At 41.7% G+C, this 20997-nt stretch overlaps 1 protein-coding gene across 1 annotated transcript; it reads left to right on the forward strand.

Moving 5' to 3' along the window:
• Positions 1-248: 248 nt before the first annotated feature.
• Positions 249-1619, forward strand: LOC139196633 (uncharacterized mitochondrial protein AtMg00810-like). Its single transcript, XM_070823008.1, has 2 exons — positions 249-497; positions 555-1619. Exons 1-2 carry the CDS (start codon positions 249-251, stop codon positions 1617-1619), a joined length of 1314 nt encoding a protein of 437 aa, XP_070679109.1.
• Positions 1620-20997: the final 19378 nt, after the last annotated feature.

Consider the following 20997-nt stretch of genomic DNA (forward strand, 5'->3'; position numbering starts at 1 on the left):
CGAGATCCGTTTATACTACAATATCCTTGTAATTCTTGCAAGTAAAATAGGAGGTTTTTATCGCATTCACGAGTTGTAAAAATCCTATCAGACATCCACCAGTAAGGTTGAAAGAGTACATTACTTACACTACAAGGCATCTTATCTCTGCAACCATTTCTTATCACAGATTCTCACCATCTCATGCTTCTTTTCTTAACAAATTGTCCAACACTTTTGAACCAAGGAATTTTCATGAAGCCTCATGCATGCCTAAGTGGCAAGATTCTATGACTCAAGAGCTCCAAGCTCTGAATGACAACCAGACATGGAGTGTGGTGGATCTTCCAAAGGGCAAGAAGGCAGTTGGAAGTAGATGGATATATAAGATCAAGTTCAACTCCAATGGAAGCATTGAGAGACACAAGGCATGGTTAGTAGCTCAAGGTTTTGCACAAACCTATGGCATTGACTATAAGGAGACCTTTACTCCAGTTGCCAAAATGAACACTGTGAGGGTATTATTATATGTGGCAGTCAATAATGCATGACCCTTATTCCAAATGGATGTGAAGAATGCATTTCTTCATGTGGAGCTTGAAAAAGAAGTGTACATGAAGTTGCTTCCAGGTCATCCCAGAGAAAAGGAATCCAACAAGGTCTGCAGACTTCACAAAGCCTTATATGGTCTCAAACAGTCCCCTAAAGCTTGGTATTCGAAGCTCAGTTCAGTTCTTAAAGCTGCAGGGTTCCAAAAGAGTCATGTTGACTCTTCCTTGTTTATTCGAAGTGGTAATATTGGGAAATTAGTGGTACTTATATATGTTGATGATCTTATTATTACAGGTGATAATGTGAGTGAAATCACAGCTCTTAAGCAATCACTTCATAAAAAATTTGCCATTAAAGACTTGGGGAACTTGAAACACTTTCTTGGAATTGAGGTGGCCACCTCCTCAAAGCAGTTATTCTTGAATCAAAGAAAGTATGTTCTAGATCTTTTAGATGAAGCTAACATAACAGAGTGCAAGCCAGCTCGGACACCCCTAGCTAGCAAACTTCAGTTGCATGAAAAACGTGAATCTCTCTCGGATCCTAGTGTTTATCAGCGAGTGGTTGGGAAACTCATTTATCTCACCATTACTAGGCCTGATATTTCTTATTCAGTAAGCCTAGCCAGTCAATTTATGCACTCTCCTACACTAGTTCATTGGGAAATTGTCAAAAGAATACTTCGTTATCTCAAAAGCTCAGTAGGTAAAGGAATACTTATGAAGAACAATGGTTCAAATCACATCAAGGCTTACACCGATGCTAATTGGGCTGGAAATGCCATTGTTCGAAAGTCTACCGCAGGTTTTTGCACATTTGTTGGAGGTAATCTTGTCACTTGGAAGAGCAAGAAGCAAACCGTAGTTGCTCGGTGCAATGCAGAAGCTGAGTATAGGGCCATGGCAGCGACAACATGTGAATTTATATGGCTGAAAGGTCTTCTTTCTGATCTCGGTTTCACAAGCAACACTCCAATGTCTTTGTTTTGTGACAACCAAGCTGCCATGCACATTGCCTCTAATTCAGTGTTTCATGAGAGGACTAAATATATTGAAGTTGATAGCCATTACATTCATGCTCAAGTTTAATCCAAGGTGATCGACACGGTGTTCACACAAAGCCACGATCAACTGGCCGATTTGTTCACAAAAGCCCTAGATTATACTCAATTCCAGTGTTTGTTGTGCAAGCTTGGATCAATTAACCCCCTTGATCCAGCTTGAGGGGGAGTATTGAAACAAACCGAATACTAGTGCTAGTTGCTTGTATATGTCACAAGTATGGTTGTAAAGCAAATGTCACAAGTATGGTTGTAAACATCGCTCTAGCTAAGTATGGGTTAAAGTGATTTTCTCAACCATACTCTAGTCTTCCATACCTTGTCACTCACTTAGGTCTTTTGTCAATCTTTCTTCCTTGTTTCTAGGAACCACTTTACTTGTTATTAATATTTGTCTTGTCCGCTTGTTAGGACTGATTTGGTAGTGAGGTATGGCTATTAGCCTTCCTCTAGTAGTCTCCTTTTCGGCTCTCTATAAGAATTTCCTTTCACTTGTAATAAGTATGAGAAATATAATACAAGATTTAAAACCAAAACTCAACATACAGAGTTATTTCTCGGGAAGTATAATGGCTACCGGCTTAGGAATGGCGGGATCTGCGAAACGAAGATTTTGGATGGAGAAATGGAGCAGCTTGTAGTAAGCTGCAGACTCATTTTCATTGTTAGGGAATGTGGTAAAGTTGTTAATGGCACGAAGAGTCAAACAAGAAGTGATTTGGTCAGCAGGTAATTCAACTAAACAAGGAACGAGAAGGCACATGATCATAAACAAGATAGGGGGTTCAATCATGGATCGGTTTCTTTCTGCCATATTTAGCTACTACCTCGATCCGTTCCTTAGTCAATTTCTGAAGCTGCTATATATGTGTATATGGAGCCAAAAGAAACAAAAGAGGTGGATTTTAAATTTTAATGGAGAAGAGGGAAAAAAAAACATATATGAGAATACGTGATGCATTGAGGACAAACGGATGAAGAGATCAATGTAAGGATAATGTGCATGCGGCCGGCAATTGATTAAAAATTTGGAAGTTGAGCCGGGTAAAACACTTGCTCACCATATTCTTTACGGGAACTGATTTTCACGCTTTTAACTGTCACACAACATTTTTTATTCATGACTGTTCAATTAAATAAATCAAATATGAAAATAGCATGCAAGATTAAACAGAAGTGTGTGGAAGAAAAAAAAATGTGTTTGTCCTTTGCCTATTCAAGGTGCCATATTGTAAAGGTGACAAAACTGAACTAGTTTGCATGAGAGTAAATACGGGTTAAACAAGTTAGGTTGGAGAGGGAGTGGGGAGAGACAAAGAATGGCATACTTTTAGCACCAAAGCATGAATCAATAAACTATGCAATTTAAAAGTTTAAAAAATGTCCGAAAATATGCGTGGGACGACATGCCCGCCAGCCAAAGGGTCCAAAGCCTGGCCATTTCCTACGTCGCCTAATGTGTGGAGCCAAAAATATTCACAGGGCGACACGTGGATTTTTGGACAAAAATGACAAAAATACCCTTGCAGTACAACGAGGTTCCTACGCGCAAGCAGCGGGCAACCCTCTTTCAACCAAGACAGAAGTGCCCAAAATAGGTAACAATTCAAAGTCCATCTCATCAAATCCTTTCTACAAGGTAATTCCCAAACACATTCCTTTTAAATTATGTTAATTGGCTAATTAATGGGTTTATTGCCTAATTAACCCATTAATTGTCAATTAAACCATCCATTATATCCAAATAACTACAAAATACATCCAATTCAACCCTAAAACACCACATGGCCGGCTATCCCCATTTCAAAACCTAATCCATCACTTTTTTCTACCTTTTTCACCATTTCTTCCTTTTTATTACCCAATAAATTCAAAAACCACCAAAACATTCATCTTATGTTTAATAGCCAAATAAATTGGCTAATTAAACCTAAATTAAACCTAAAAACCCTAGCCACCTCCTATCCCTATAAATATACTCCCATTCTCACCAAAAAGCTAATTCCAACACTTTGGCAAAAATCCCAAAATTCTCTAAACACTCTTTCTCTCTAAATTCTAACTTTGGCATCGGAGGTTCTTCGGCCAAAGCCCCCCCCATTCATCGTGGGCGCGTGAGGCTCTTGGCCTTAACCTAAGGTGTTAATTGTTTTGTAGGTGCAAAATTGTCCAAGATCAAGGAGGAAGAAATTTGCATCCACAAATTGGTGCTTTCATTGAGAGTTGAAATCCATACTCGTAGAATACTCTCGCACAAAAAGGTTTTTTCTTTATTTTCTAGTCCATTTGAATATTTTTCATACGTTCTTATTATTAGAATTTTTTACTTGCAAAGGTTCTTTGATAAAACGTATAAGCAAAATATAATGGCTAGAAATTTAGAAAATTCCACAAGTGAAAATTCTAATGTTCAAGAAATGGGATTGCGGAGATCCGTGAGGCTAAATGCGACAATAAGGGGAGCGGCATCATCATCACGAGCTTCCACCATGGGAACCACCGTGGTGGCTACCTCGGTAGCCACCCGCGGCGAGGTCCATGGTGCCTTCACCACGGCCACCATGGGAACCACCGCGGTGGCTACTTCGGTAGCCACTCGTGGCGAGGTCTATGGAGCCTTCACCACGGCCCGGAGATCCGTGAGGCAAAATGCGACAATAAGGGGAGCGGCATCACCACCACGAGTTTCCACCATGGGAACCACCTCGGTGGCTACCTCGGTAGCCACCCACGGCGACGTCCATGGTGCCTTCACCACGGCCACCATGGGAACCACCGCGGTGGCTACTTCGGTAGCCACTCGTGGCGAGGTCCATGGAGCCTTCACCACGGCCCGAGCCGTGCCATCCAAGTTTACGTGGACCCAAGCCCAAGCCTCGCATTCACATGCACCGCGCATTAAGCAGCCTGCTCCCGTGATCCAGCCTGCTCCCGTCAAGCAACCCACTCTCACGGCCCAACCTGCTCCTGCCGAGCAGCCTGCTCTCGTGACCCAACTTGCTCCCGACGAGCAGCCCACTCCCGTGGCCCAGCCTGCTTTCGTCAAGCAGCCCACTCCCTTGGCCCAGCCTGCTCCTGCCAAGCAGCCCACTCCCGTGGCCCAGCCTGCTCCTGCCAAGCAGCCTGCTCTCGTGACCCAGCCTGCTCCCGACGAGCAACCCACTCCCGTGGTCCAACCTGCTTCCGTCGAGCAGCCCACTCCTGTGGCCCAGCCTGCTCCTGCCAAGCAGCCTGCTCTCGTGACCCAGCCTGCTCCCGACGAGCAGCTCACTCCCGTGGTTCAGCCTGCTTCCGTCGAGCAGCCCACTCTCACGGCCCAACCTGCTCCTGCCGAGCAACCTGCTCTCGTGACCCAGCCTGCTCCTGATGAGCAGCCCACTCTCACGGCCCATCATTCTCCAGTGGCTTTCCAAGCAGCCCAAGTCGACCCAAGACTATCTCAACCATCCGGACCTACCATCAAGCCGGGGGCATTCTCACCATATTTTTTCGCGGATTTGACATTTCCCAATTCAAATCTCGCGCCCGAAGTCTACCACATTTCCACTGCCCAAGGAGGCGCATTCCTTCCAAGCTCTTCCAATCCAAATGACGAACAACACTTGTCTCGACAAGTCATAGAGTTGACGAGCGCCCTTGCACAACAGACAACTTTGGTGAATCAACTTTTGCAACGTATCGGGATCCAACGTGCCCCGGACGAGGTATCCCGAAGTAGGACAAGGGCAGACGAACCTTTCCAGCAGCGTCCCGGCAAGCAGCCATTCGACCAGCCACGAGCCGAACGTTCAGGCAGTGTACATTCCCAATTGGGCCCCCGAGATAGCGTATACTCTCGTCTTAGCGCGCGGAGGAGCGTGTACTCTCGACTAGGCCCACGGATGAGCATACATTCACGGTTGGGGTCACACTCCGATAGTCAACATGAGCAACCTTCCGGACAAAGTGTTCATTCGCAGCTAAGCCCACAAGGAGCATCATCCACCTCACATCAGAGTAGGCAGCACGACGGACGGAGAGAGGCAGTCACTCAATCCAGCTCAAGTTCAACCAGCAGCCTGCGAAGAACTCAGTCGCCTGCTAGGAACGCACCACATGCACTGCATCTGCGGCGTAGACGAGCCAAACACATGGAAGAGCAGTCTAGACCAGCAAGTCATGGCTGGGGGCAGCCGAGAGCTCCGCTACCCCAACAAAGGCAAATTCAGGAAGAAGTAGAGAGACTTTTGACCAAGCGATTGCATGATTTCCAACGCAACGAGGTCACCGACGAGGCACTACGATGGAACATGACCAACATAAGCAGGTCACCCTTCACGGACGAGATCGAGCAGACAGAGCCTTCACGAGAGTTCAGCATGCCACATTTCACATCTTTCAAAGGGGATGAAGACCCGGAGAGACACTTAAAGCGCTACCGAAGCGCAATGATCCTTTATCGAAACAACGATGAGCTTATGTGCAAGATATTCGCCACCACTCTACAAGGCGAGGCGCAAGATTGGTTCTACACCCTGCCGCCACAATCCATCCGGAATTTCTACAAACTTTCTTTGGTTTTCACCAAAGAATATTCATCCTATCGCTCGATCAAAAAGAAATCTGATCATTTGTTCAACGTCAAGAAGAACCCAAATGAGTCATTTCGCGACTATGTGAGGAGGTTCAAAGTAGAGAAGGCAAAAATAGTCGGATGCAACGACTCGATAGCTAGAGCAGCCTTCCAAAAAGGACTTCCAGCAGACCACCCGCTATTCAGAAAATTGATCATGAAAGAAGATCTAACTCTTGCAGACTCTTTTGCTTTGGCAGAGAAGTATGCACTTTGGGATGAGGCTCGCCAATGCACATTCAAGGACTTGAAGAAGTACCCGACATCACCTCCCTAGAGGCAGCAGAGGACTTATTCACATGTTTGACGGTATCTAAAGTAGCAATAAGCTCTACCATCATGCGAGAAGAGATGGGGGCCCGACTACCTGTATTCCACAGTTACCTGTATTCTACAGTTCAAAAGCTCTCCTCGATGTTATTAAAAATTCAAAAGCTAACTTTGGCGATAGTTGTTGCAACCCAGAAGCACAAGTTTTACTTTCAAACACATGCAATCATCCTAATGACGTACTATTCTGCCCAATCCAGACGCGCGACGATAAAAGCGTAGACCCTGGCGGATGTAAAGTTTTCTGACGAACGCAACACTGGAAGGACACACTCGAAAGCAAGTTTTGTCCTCGTCACCCTAAAAGATTCTACATAGGAGCAACATGTACCGGCAGTTGAGTACCATTTCTTGCTGCGCATCACACGGCCCTAGCCGACCCTTGCTCAATGATTCAACTCTAGAGTGGCCTAATACCGGCAGTTGAGCATCTCCTGTTGCATATGACATGGCCCCATCTCCACAGCTCCCTACTGCGTCTTCACGCTGAGCCTAGGTGACCCAACAAAGCGGCCCAACGATGCCTCAGAAGTAGCCGAGCACACTCTAGCTGCGCCTACTCCACCCGATGGAGACTTCTGGCATTTGCATGTCGACGACGCAGAAAAGCCTTCATCACTGCCGGCAGAGAAGGCTCCAAAAAGATGGATCCCATCTGGGAAGGTCCGTACAAGATCAACAGAGTAGGGGGCAAGAGTAATTACACCCTCACCACCATGAAGCGGCAAAAAGATTGAAAAGAAATGGATGGCCTACAATCGGAAGAAGTACCATGTGTGACCTCCCGCTACATCAAAACCCGAAGACTCAATAAGCTCGACGGGCACCACTTCACAAGCTGAGGACTATCCAGTTGTTATGCAGTTCCTACCTTACAGCTAAAGTTCTCGTTCGTTTCACTCGTTTTTCAATGAGGAATTTAGAAGTAATCACAACTTGGCTTGGCTGCATGCTTACAACAACTAATCACTCCTGCACTTCAAAAGAAGACTGCACCCTTCTTAGGGACTTATCGCAGGAATTGCGCCCTCCGAGGGACCAACCATGCTCTCCAGTGCGAGAGGGTAAACCAATTCTCCGACACCCATATGGGTCAGCTCTCCAAGATGGGAGGATAAACTTTACACTCCGAATATCCAGACGTGGATGAGCCTGGCTGCCCTAGTATAACTAGATGCACGATGGCTTGCGCCGGGATTCCTAGAAGTAGCCGCAATGGTCTTTTTCAAGGCTTAGCTAACTGAAGGATTTTGGGTCTCTTGGCCTAATCTGTGGGGAACAGGGCCCTAGAGACGGAGAGGGCACATTACGCAGTACATCCGATGGACGGCTGCCCTGGAATCCTAAAGCTGCTACCGAGTGCACTAAGGTAGCCTACGGATTCCGGAAGACTGCCTACGACTTGCCCTTCGAGCAGTGAAGCCGCACTAGACTTATACAACCGCACATTCTTGTGAAAGGCTAAACAAGCTAGCGTGCATATAAGAAGTTTTATCCACTGCCGACATGCTGCGTAGTCGATAAGCTTCACCTCTGCCAAGCGCGGAACAACCTACACCAAGTCCTAAAGTGTTGTGATACTTGCTACGCAACCTACGGAATTGAAGAAAGTCAAGGTTAACAGCCTAGTGGTTACGCGGACTTGTCTGCTTCTGTAAGTAAGGCATCTGGCTGCCAACCCTATGGCTAACAACTTTGCAAAGTTCTACACCAACACCTACGGCTGCATAGGCTACGCGAGTTTGTCTGCTTATAAAAAAGTAGCATGCCTGCCACTGGTCTATCAAGTCTAAAGGTTAAGGCATGAACAAAAGAAGTGAAGATGAAGAAAAATGAAGGAAAACATGTTTATAAACAACTAGCAAAGGCCGAAGGAGTTCAAGCAAAACAAAAGCTACAAGGAAAAACAAAGAAAATCCTAAAGGCTACCTAAAATACTACACTACAGCAGCTTGGACAACCCACGACTACTCGGTCGCCACACCTTCAACAGCCGTAACGCTCTTAGCAGCAGCATCATCCGACGCTTCACCCCTGGTTGCCCCAATCTGGGCACTAACTTCTCCAACTACTTCACCAATGGAAGCCTTAAAAGTAAAAGCAAGCAAGTCTTCCGGAGAAATAGAGAAGGTCTTAAAACCTCAAGCCCATCCTTCTCACCCTTTAGTTGCTCATTCTTCTTAAGCAGACTAACACGGACGCGCTGCAACTCATCCACTCTCTTCTTAGCATAAGTAGCGAAACGAAGCTCAGAAATTGCAAGCTTAAGATCTTGAATCTGAGGCGAATCAATCTCAGCAGCAAAGGGAGCAGGCTTTGGCGCCACTTTAGCAGCAGAGTCTACCTTACCACTCTTCATAATAGCAAGTCTCTACAAAGGTGAACCGGACTTGGCTCCCAAAGAACGTCCTGGTACAGACTTCGGCACTGGGGGCATGATAAAACCTTTACGCTGAGTAATCTTATCCACAATTGTACTAGCCATTCTCAACATGGAAGACGCCACATGCTCAGATCTAGTAGCCTTACATTTCTTCGCATTGGAAGAAGTCATGTCAATCACATACCTCTTGGTAGCAAACGGACCCTCATGAACAGCGAAAGAAGTCTTTGGTTTTTTCTCAACCGGCATCTCTTGAGCAAGCAGAGAAGATCCATTTTCCCACCTTCACTTGCAGCAAGATCCACAACAGTGATTGGATGAGCCAGTGCATCCGCTTTGATCCTATTCCCCTCATCTTTTGGGAACAGCCCACGTTTCTCCTGACGAAAAGAGTTAAAGTAGCCAACGTCATTCGTGGTACCTAGCAGGGAAGTTCAACCCAACATTCCAGCAGTTCATGAGGTTCGCAACCTCTTCATTTCTCTCAATCACCAGCCTAGCTCGAGTCATGTCCAAAAGCCTAAAAAGACATGAGCCATGTGACTTGCCTAACATTGCGCCCCAGTGCCACAATCCGAGGTCCCAGCCACACAAGCTGCCCTTGGTTCTAGCCAAGTCGAGCAGCTTAAAGCAGTGGTCCCTGCCACAATACCTCATCGGCCCATGCAGAGTCGACTCCTGGACCATGCCAGCCGACGTGCCGCACCACCCCGACGGCTGCCCCGCGGTAGCACTATCCACGAAGAAGACGAAGAAATCAAGGAAAGACGGTCCTTTGCACGGGCAAGATGTAGAAGATTGCTAGAGGAGGGGGAACAAATATCCTCTAAGCTATCTCTCTCTTGTAGGGTAGAATAAATCGCTCTCCAAAGTTGATTTAATAACCCACTTAAGGTGGATTTAAATAGGCTTTGAGAGAAATTTATTTCCCTTTCCTAGAAGGATCTAATTTCCTATTAAAGAGAGAATCTACATCAAAATAGGAAGCAGTCCTAAGTTTCCTAAAGCAAGAAGATCTCTACACCTGCTGCCCTTTTCTGCGAGCAGCCCAACAGGTGTGGGGGCATTTGTGGAGCCAAAAATATTCACAGGGCGACACGTGGATTTTTGAACAAAAATGACAAAAATACCCTTGCAGTACAACGAGGTTCCTACGCGCAAGCAGCGGGCAACCCTCTTTCAACCAAGACAGAAGTGCCCAAAATAGGTAACAATTCAAAGTTCATCTCATCAAATCCTTTCTACAAGGTAATTCCCAAACACATTCCTTTTAAATTATGTTAATTGGCTAATTAATGGGTTTATTGCCTAATTAACCCATTAATTGTCAATTAAACCATCCATTATATCCAAATAACTACAAAATACATCCAATTCAACCCTAAAACACCACATGGCCGGCTATCCCCATTTCAAAACCTAATCCATCACTTTTTTCTACCTTTTTCACCATTTCTTCCTTTTTATTACCCAATAAATTCAAAAACCACTAAAACATTCATCTTATGTTTAATAGCCAAATAAATTGGCTAATTAAACCTAAATTAAACCTAAAAACCCTAGCCACCTCCTATCCCTATAAATATACTCCCATTCTCACCAAAAAGCTAATTCCAACACTTTGGCAAAAATCCCAAAATTCTCTAAACACTCTTTCTCTCTAAATTCTAACTTTGGCATCGGAGGTTCTTCGGCCAAAGTCCCCCCCATTCATCGTGGGCGCGTGAGGCTCTTGGCCTAAACCTAAGGTGTTAATTGTTTTGTAGGTGCAAAATTGTCCAAGATCAAGGAGGAAGAAATTTGCATCCACATAATGTGTTTTATCTAAGATGGATATGTAAAGTATGTTTGTACATGTATGTATGTATGTTCGTTTACATGTATGTGTGTTTGTATGTATGTACATGTATGTACATGTATGCAGTATACATGCGTACATGGTTACACATCTCCAAGCATGGACACGGAGGTTCGACTTATACTTTCTCGAGTGGTTAAAGTACCCTGTCCATGAGACATTGAAGGTGCCAAAAATTAGACCTCATATTCGTGTTGTGTTTTCCGTGTTCATGTCATTTTCGTATCATACTCGATATCTTAACAAGTCGTATCGTGTAACACCCGTTAAAATAAACGGGTAATATGACCCTGTAACAACCCATCACTACAAATTATAGTTTTTATAAATTTAAAAGTGAATTTACAAAACTGCCCTTCAAGGCAAATGTGTTGACTTTGTTTGACCGCCTTGTCATGTCATGTAAGATTTGTTTTCTTGGCGTATCCCTGTAGTACTCGTCACTATAGATGCGTGGGCACAAGCGGAATGTAATTTGGAGTTGTAACGAAAATTCTACGAACCTTTAAACATCGAGGGCATTTTGGGTAATTTTCCATTTGAAACACATGTGGTATTTTGTCTGACCATTGGATGAGCACCACATGGGGCCACCCCCACTTTCTGGAACACTCTCTCTCTCTTTCTTTTTCTTCTTCTTCCGTAGCCCAACTCTCTAACTCTCTAACTCTCTCTTGGCTCTCCCTTTCTCCCATGAAACAAACCACCATCATCACCAAAACTTTCGGCTTGTTGAACATCAAAACCACCATTATCTGCATGTCTTCACCACCAGAAACCTAGTTTTGAGTTCTGTTTCATTGAAAACGAATCCTAACCTCGAGTTCAAAGAACAAGGTTTTGGGACGAGACTTCTAGGCGTGATTCAGACAATTTCTAGTCATCTTTTGAACTCAAAAGAGGTATAAAATTGATTCCTCATGTTTTGTAGATGAATTTTCATGTTTGGATCATGTGATTTGGTGGAGAAATGAGAAAGTTATAACGATTTAAAGTTTGCCCAGTTTCTGGCTACCTCCACCACTTCGAGGCGTTTTTCGGCCAAATAATGGCGAGATAGTCATCGTGTAAGGTACCATTCTCTTCGCCTCGTCGAGAAATATGATTTTCGTTTTGAATCACTTGATTTCGTTGAGTATTGACAAAGTTATGGATGTTGAAAGGTTGCCCAGAAATTCTTGCGAATTTCCCTGTTTTCCTGCGGACAGCGGTCTTTCAGGCCATTTTTTGGCCATCTCCGGTGACCATTTGGACTCCAAGCAGGTATAATCTTTTTCTCCACTTCTCTAGCTTCGTTTTGGTATATTATGGGTCGAATTTGGTTGACAAACAAGTGAAATATGGAGTTCCAAAGATTGCCCAGAAAATCTGTAAAATCTGTAGAATCCGGCGAAATTTCGTTAATGTCCACCACTGGAACATTATAGCAATCGATGATCCGACCATTGGATCATCACTAAAATTTAATATGTTATAGTTCGTAATATTTGAGGAATGTAGGAACTTACAGATCGGGAATCCGACATATTGATCTTCCTGAATTGCATTTGTAAGTTTATAAAATAAAACGTTAACCACCACTTGAATTTGTAATGAAACTTTAGGATGTTGTTCTATAAGCATAATGTAGATCTTTGGAAGTATGGGATCGGAAATCCGGGATGCGGATCTTCTGGATCAAATTACGTAGGGATGTGTTTTATGTAAGTCACATATTTTGTCGATAAGATTTCTGAGACATCATTTGATAATTGTTCTAGGCGCCGATTGTTCGTGACACCTTGATGTATGTGCTAGGGAGTTGTAGTGCAAAATCCAGGTGAGTGGGCTTTTGGTGTTCAATATATGTATATATGCTTTACATTTTTCCCAGAAAATTGATTTAAATGATTTTGCATTTTAAATGCCATGTCAACTGTTTTATATTTTAGAATATGCAGTAGTAGTTATGTATTATTTGACGCTAAGGACGCTCAGGTAAGTTCCAAGTGAGTAAATGTTAATGATAGAGATTGCAGTGTATATGATTGTGATGAGATGCATTTAGAGCTCATTATCCTGCACCCCGGTGTTAGTGCTCCCACCCGTGGCCAGGGCACAGTCCTTCACGTGATGTTCACCTCCTGCACCGTACGCTCACCTTGGATCCAAGTTTGGTGCACAGCTCTGTCGTACAGACCACAATAGGTGGTTTCGACTTGTAGGTGACCCACGATTTATCGCGCAGCATTCATATGATGATAGCACTTGAGCGTACTTATTTGCACCTAGCTCTGTCATATAGACCATCTTAGGTTGTTCTAACTCATGTGCAGGATTAGAGTGTTGAGCTATAGGTTCAGCCATATAGGTCACATTAGGTGACTCCGGCTGACATATCATTTTACATTGAATTGTTTCACTTGGTTTACATATTTATTACTGAGATACTTGACATGGCATATACTTGGTTTTCACTACTCTCGAGCATGATTTCTATATATGTACGTATTGCTATTTTCTAGGAAAATTATACGGGTTTTATGGTGAGGGGTTATTATGTTTAGAAAGAGTAATGTATTTTCAAAAGCTTTGTTTTTGCCCACTCACATTTTCTGTTTTTTGCCCCTCCAGGCTTTAAATGCTGAGCGATCGTATTGACGAGGATTCTTGGCGAGTCTCAGTATATGGGGCTACTTCTGAGGGTATGATCTTTACCCACTCTACTGTACTTTACTTATGCTCTGACGTCACGTGTGAGATGGATTCATTTCAGCTCACTAGCGCACTCTATATTTAGACTCATTTAGGTTTTAAATTTATTCACATTTTTCACATCACTACACTTTATGGCTTCATCACCCTCCAGGTGTCCGCCAGCACAGCCTGATTCGAAATCCTAGTGGACATATTCTAGGTTGAGGTGTGTCAGACCCGACCCGAAATAACCCAACCCGTTACCTGTTAAAGAAAAATATATTTTAAATCAATAAATAATCAAATGAAAAACATAATATTAAATTAGTATATATATACTACATTGTCACATTCAAAACATAAAAACACGTTTGTGTTTCAAGTATTACATACCCAAAATAAAAGCATAATGAATAAAAACATTAGTACATTACAAAATATCAAATTTTCAAAGGATTTACAAAAAATGTGAAAAAATATATAAACACTCACGATTGCATCATTCCTCCATGAGTAGACAATGGTTATACTTACATCATTTTTTAGATTTTTAAAGCCCCAACCCCTCATGAATAGTATTTTTATTTTAGTGCAAAATTAATAAAGTTCATATTAATTATCGCAGAAGTGTCAAAAATATGTAAAAAAAATGTGTATATATATTAACACTTGTAATGGCAAACTTTATAACTTTCATAAAGGGCTCAACTTCGAAATTCGCCACAATAATCACATAAACCATAGAGCAAAATTTAACCGTTAATTGTCATTTATATTTACACTTTATTTTTCTCACCAAATTTTGTTTTTTTAGATTTTATTTTTTGAAATCATAATCTATTAGAGGATGTAGAAAGATAAGCTGTTAAGATCATTGATACTATATTCAAAGTTTTACTGTTAGTGAAAATATTAATCGGAATTTATAAAGTCTCTACAAACTATGTCACATGTAACATCCCACATCGCCCAAGGGAGTGGATCCTGTAAGCCTTATATGTATATTCCCATCTCTACCTAGCACGAGGCCTTTTGGGAGCTCATTGGCTTCGGGTTATTGTCACATCCCGACCCGAGCCCCCACCACATCCCGGGCTCAACTCTACCGTAGCACGATATTGTCCGCTTTGGGTCTTGACCACGCCTTCACGGTTTTGTTTCTGGGAACTCACACAAGAACTTCCCAATGGGTCACCCATCATGGGATTGCTCTCATGTGAACTCGCTTAACTTCGAAGTTCCGATGGAACCCAAAGCCATTGAGCTCCCAAAAGGCCTCGTGCTAGGTAAAGATGGGAATATACATATAAGGCTTACAGGATCCACTCCCCTGGGCGATGTGGGATGTTACAATCCACCCCTCTTAGGGGCGCGACGTCCTCGTTGGCACACTTCCGACTGTCAAATCGAACCAAATAGAATCTGGCCAGTTCGATTTCGGTTTTTGAGGTTCAGAAATCGAACCGAACCGAGATATATTTAATCACTTTTTTCAATATTATAAATAGTTTAGTCATACAATCATAACAAAACATAACATGTTGCCACGTTGGTTTTAGTGAAGCTTCTCAAGCTGCAGCGAATGGGTTCGAACCTTCATGCCTCAAGGATTTCAGAGAATTTTTAAATTTTTTTTGAGAAATCAACAAAACCCTTTAACCCTAGCCACTAGTAGTAACAGCCACACCTTTTATTTTTTTTCATTCCCCTCTTCTCTCTCTCGTTCCTTGCCTCCATTGTAACCCTAACCTAGTAACCCTTTCGCGCAGCCTGAGCCTCCTTTCTCTCTCTCGCTCGGTCTTCAACTTTAATCGCTCTGTCTCTCTCAATCTTTCAAGCGACCCACGACAGCGCGACCCTTTTCACTCTCAATCTCTCACACCTCGCCCTCGCCGTCAGTCTCTCATCTCGCCATCAACTTTTTCTTGCCATTTCGAGTCTTAACAACAAAAGGTTAGCCTCATCCTCCTCTCTTTCTCTCTCTCGGTCTTCAACTTCAATCACTCTTTGTCTCTCTCAAACTCTATCTCTCTCGGTCTTGAATCCCAGGCAACCCGCGACAGCGCGACAGTCTCTCACACCTCGCCGTCAACTTCCTCTTGCCATTTCGAGGAAGTTGGCTTCTTCTTCTGGTACACGGCAAGGAAGTTAGCTTCTAATATCACCTCAGCTCACTTAGATTAGATGATTAGACTCTTATATTTTGCCTTTTTCCATGATTTATAGTTTATAACTATAGTTGTTTTTTTTTTCTGAACCCATTAGATTTTCAAGTATCTGCTAATAACCTATTAAAGTTTGGGACTTAATGTGTGCTTTCATAGAACTGGTTCTCATAACCTGTTAAAGTTTGGGACTTGATGTTTGCTGCATGTTGAGCTTATTTTTCTGCTCTGGTGATGAAATTTTGTGTTGAGATCAACTTGCTTCCCGGTTTGCCAATTTATTTTTCATTGGTTCTTTAGATTTTGATGCATATATTTTGCTTAAGTAATTGGAGGCCTTCTAATTTTGTGATGAACGTTGATTCTAGGCCTTCTGATTTTGTTTGTCAATATGGAATTAAGGAGTTCTGGAGAATTGCACTCTGTATAGCTGATAGTAATTGAAAAATATTTTTATATGAATCTGGAAAGCATGGACATGGAATTTGGAAGACTTGATTGCAATTGAACTTTGAATGTTTATAGTTTCCATTCTTATGCTTGAGGAGGGACACTCATATCTGATTTTTCTATATATTTATATCTTGTTTTTGCAGTACTTGACCCCTACTCCATCGCCATTGTGTAAAATTTTGACAGGACTAATTTTCTTGGAGCACTTGTGAATTTATTTCTTACCTCTTGCCATGACTTTGTTGAAGTTTGGGACTCACATCTTTAACCTTGCTGTAATGTTATGACATTTGCAAAGACGTGGGCTGAAATTTTGATGGTCGTTTCATGTTGGAGAAGTAATCTTCAACAGTATTATTCATATTATTTTGGGTGCTTATGTTTCTTTGGACTCTTTTTTGCTATTGGAAAAAAAAACCAGGCCGAATACAAACCGAACCGAACACAAATCGATTGAAAACCGAATCGAACCAAACACAAACCGATTGAAAACCGAACTAACCCGAATAGTAATTTCGGTTCGATTTTCGATTTTGGCAAAAAACCAAACCGAACCGACCCCTACTTCCGATCAAGGATTGGCTCACAAGGATTACAAGGGATGATGGTGGGGGTGTTGTCCTTCTGTGGTTGCAGGTGTAGAGGTGTGTGTGTCTCGGCAAAGGAGGAGAAGAAGGAGTAAAGGTGAGTGAGAGTGGAAGAAGAAGAAGAAGAAGAAAATAGAGAGAGGGAAAGTCACGGGTCAACCAAATAAACCTCCAGAAAATGGGGGAGAAATCTGCCACGTGGCAGCCTGTGAGTGGTCCAAGGGTGGGATAAAAATCTCCACTTGTGAAATTACCACAATGCCCTTACCTTCAAAAATTCGTAAAAGCTTCGTAATAACTCTGAATTTGATTCTGATCGCTCCTACACTTATATACCGTCAGGTACTTCAAAAATACACTAAAAAAATATTTCATACGCCTCACTATACGTTGGTCAACGAAAATCAATACCCTCGCCTTTAGGGCATTTTCGTAAATTCACATTTTTTAAATTTATAAAATCTTAGAACTAGGGACGGGTTGCCACAATCTAATAAAAATTTCGTCCTCAAAATTTGAAATCACTTGCTTTACAATAAATACTCCAAAAGGTAGGAAGAAAGTATATGTAAGGAAGAAATCAAGCTAGAGCATTTGCATAAAAGTTAATGTCATTCCATCGCGATCGGAGTATAGTGATTCCTCTTTCATACCCCAAACTCCTACCTTCCTTCTCCTTTAGTACAATACTAAAACATAATATTTTTATAAAAACATAACGTCAAAAATATGTACATAAGTATAGTAACATCCCGCCAAAATACACATATATAATAAAGTTAAAGTAATTATACTGAAATTAAAATTGAAAATAGAATATTTTCACTTATGCACTCGTTGTGTCATGTACTTGTAGTAACTTTGGGTTAAGCCCAAACAATAAGCAACTAATTAAGTAAGTATACTAACTTGAACGGGCCTACCTATCTACTTGCTTAAAGAACCCAACGAATAAGTTATTGATATTACGATCTGCAGCTCGTAATACCGACAACTCACTGTTGTCACGATAAGCAAGCAAATAATTTTTTAGGGTGCAATATTACTATCTTGCCCCTCATTGGGAAATATACATACAAATCGTCAAATTAGCGTCTCGATCGCGCTCAGGTACTACCTTCTCGGGTGATATTGTCAATAGTGCGCAACTTTGCTACTTCACAATTTCGATCATTCAAATACCTTTTTGTAGTACTCCTCTGTCAATCATACATTGTGTATAACGTCTGCATGCAACGTTTTCAAAGAGTGCCAAACTCAAAATCGAAAATTATAACCGTGGTTACACATAATATTAGCAAGGATAGGTGCTAGTTATAATCATACTAAAACTGTGGCACGGATAATCGCAACATGTCCACCAAGGTCAAGATAATTCGTTCAAACTAGCCATTAGTCTGAGAATAAAAATGTGGTATTAGGCAACAACTTGTACACATAGCCTTCAAGAAGACTTCCCAAAACTTAGAAGTGAAACACTTATCACTGTAAGGTACCATAGTGATCTGCACACCATATCGTTGAACCATGTAGTTCCCAATACCTTAGTGAGCAGATTCACATTGAATTCATCTCAAAGACTATGCCGAGAAGACTAAAAGAACACTTAAAAGTTAAGGGTCAAACAAGTCCACCAATCTGGAATACAAGGTAACTGGAATTAATGCATGACATCTCGCTACAACAGTAGCTTTCGGATTATTCAATCACCAATGGAAAGGGTTCACTCAACAAAGTATTTGTTGGGTGATTGAAGAATTAATGATCATAGCCAAATTTCAATGTCTGTGCAAATCTTCTGAACAGTCTACCTGTCTCTGAAATAATACGAACTGCAGTAGAATAAATAGTTACCTAAAGTTGACCAGACTATTTTCCAACACAAAGAGGTGGCTATGGCATCATGGTCAAAATAGATGTTGATCGAAATGCCATGAAATCAGATAAATTCAAGTATGAAAAATTCACTGAGAGATCTAAAATGTTGTCCATCCAGACCAACGGAAGTGAGTTGGCTTGTTTAGTCGATCCATAATCATCGATACATCATCATAATCTCCTCATGTACCATAAACCTCATACTGGGAGATAATGGTGATATTTCCCATCTCTTCTTCAATACAATAAGTGATTATAACCACCCGAACGATTTCTTGAGGATTCGTAGGTAACGTCATATCAATACTGTTGGAAGTATGCCCACAAAGCCACTCATTTGATGTAATAGCTTTTGGAATACTTAATGTATTAAACTATTATATGTTTAATGAAGGGCAAAACTTATTGTTAATCACTATTTATTGTATCATGTGCTTAAGCAATAAGGGAATCCAAGGAATGTATATGATCTAAGAGAGAAGTGATTTAAGTAAGTTAGATTAACGAGACCTTTCTCTTATGTTCATTCCTAAAACGTTCCTAGCCATAGGATTGCCAATTGGGCATTGACAATCCGCTAAGGTTAGTATGTGTTATGTCAACTCAAGCATGAGTATGACTATTCTCAAGTCATTTAGTGTTGGACACTAAGACAAACACATAGGTGCTTGAAAGAGTAATCGAGTACACTGAACAACGATCAAAAGAGAGTTCGAACATACATATCATGTAAGAACTCGTAAGTTGCAATATGCAAAGTAGTCCTTTGACCTGAGGCATCATAGATGTCTAATGGTTAGGTCCTTGATCTTTGATCATGTCAAAGGCATTCCATCGAGAGTGTCCACGGCATTGTTGGGGTCAAGCTATCTAGTCATGTAGGCATATGAATGCACAACAAGGGATCTCTAACCTTCCATAGTGGAAGGAGAATACTCTAAGATATGATTCAGGAGTCTTTGGCCAAAGCATACGAATATGACTTAGGAAGTATGTTCCAAATCATATTCAATTAAATCATATAGATAAGTATTAAATTGGATAGTAGACATGAAACAAACTATCACTCAAACAATGTGATTAAGAGTATTGTATTAGAGAAAGACCGTATTGCATTGAAATTGTAACTGGATAGGTTCTCCAACCAATTCTATTTAGCTTGGGTAGCCATGACATGCTGCTAGGTGTCACTCATGGTTTGTGGAAGCCCTTGAAGACAACATTTCAATTCTCTCTTTGTTGAAGATTAGTGTTTGCTAATCTTCAAGGGCTTCCACAAACCATGAGTGACACCTAGCAGCATGTCATGGCTACCCAAGCTAAATAGAATTGGTTGGAGAACCTATCCAGTTACAATTTCAATGCAATATGGTCATTCTCTAATACAATACTCTTAATCACATTGTTTGAGTGATAGTTTGTTTCATGTCTACTATCCAATGTAATACTTATCTATATGATTCAATTGAATATGATTTGGAACATAATTCCTAAGTCATATTCGTATGCTTTGGCCAAAGACTCCTGAATCATATCTTAGAGTATTCTCCTTCCACTATGGAAGGTTAAAGATCCCTTGTTGTGCATTCATATGCCTACATGACTAGATAGCTTGACCCCAACAATGTCGTGGACACTCTCAATGGAATGCCTTTAACATGATCAAAGATCAAGGACCTAACCATTAGACATCTATGATGCCTCAGGTCAAAGGACTACTTTGCATATTGCAACTTACGAGTTCTTACATGACATGGATGTTCGAACTCCCTTTTGATCGTTGTTCAGTGTACTCGATTACTCATTCAAGCACCTACGTGTTTGTCTTAGTGTCCAACATTAAATGACTTGAGACTAGTCATACTCACACTTGAGTTGACATAACACATACTAACCTTAGCGGATTGTCAATGCCCAATTGGCAATCCTATGGCTAGGAACGTTTTAGGAATGAACATAAGAGAAAGGTCTCGTTAATCTAACTTACTTAAATCACTTCTCTCTTAGATCAAATACATTCCTTGGATTCCCTTATTGCTTAAACACATGATACAATAAATAGTGATTAACAATAAGCTTTGCCCTTCATTAAACATATAATAGTTTAATACATTAAGTATTCCAAAAGCTATTACATCAAATGAGTGGCTTTGTGGGCATACTTCCAACAATCTCACACTTGCACTCAAAGCCACCTTCCCATGTATCTAATACCCATCTTTTCCATATGGCGGTCAAGTTGGATTTGAGACATTGGCTTTGTCAGTGGATCTGCTATGTTATCTACTGAGGTAACTTTAAGGATGTTGACTTTCCCCTCGGCAGCATATCTTCTAATGATATTAAAGCGCCTGTCAAAATGCTTGTTCTTTTGATGAGCCCTGGGTTCCTTGGCTTGAGCTATCGCCCCACTATTATCACAGTACAAAGTTACTGGTGATGTAATGGTTGGAACCACTCCAAG

This window comes from Malus domestica, chromosome 05 (assembly GCF_042453785.1).
Source record: "Malus domestica chromosome 05, GDT2T_hap1".
NCBI classification, from domain to species: domain Eukaryota; kingdom Viridiplantae; phylum Streptophyta; class Magnoliopsida; order Rosales; family Rosaceae; genus Malus; species Malus domestica.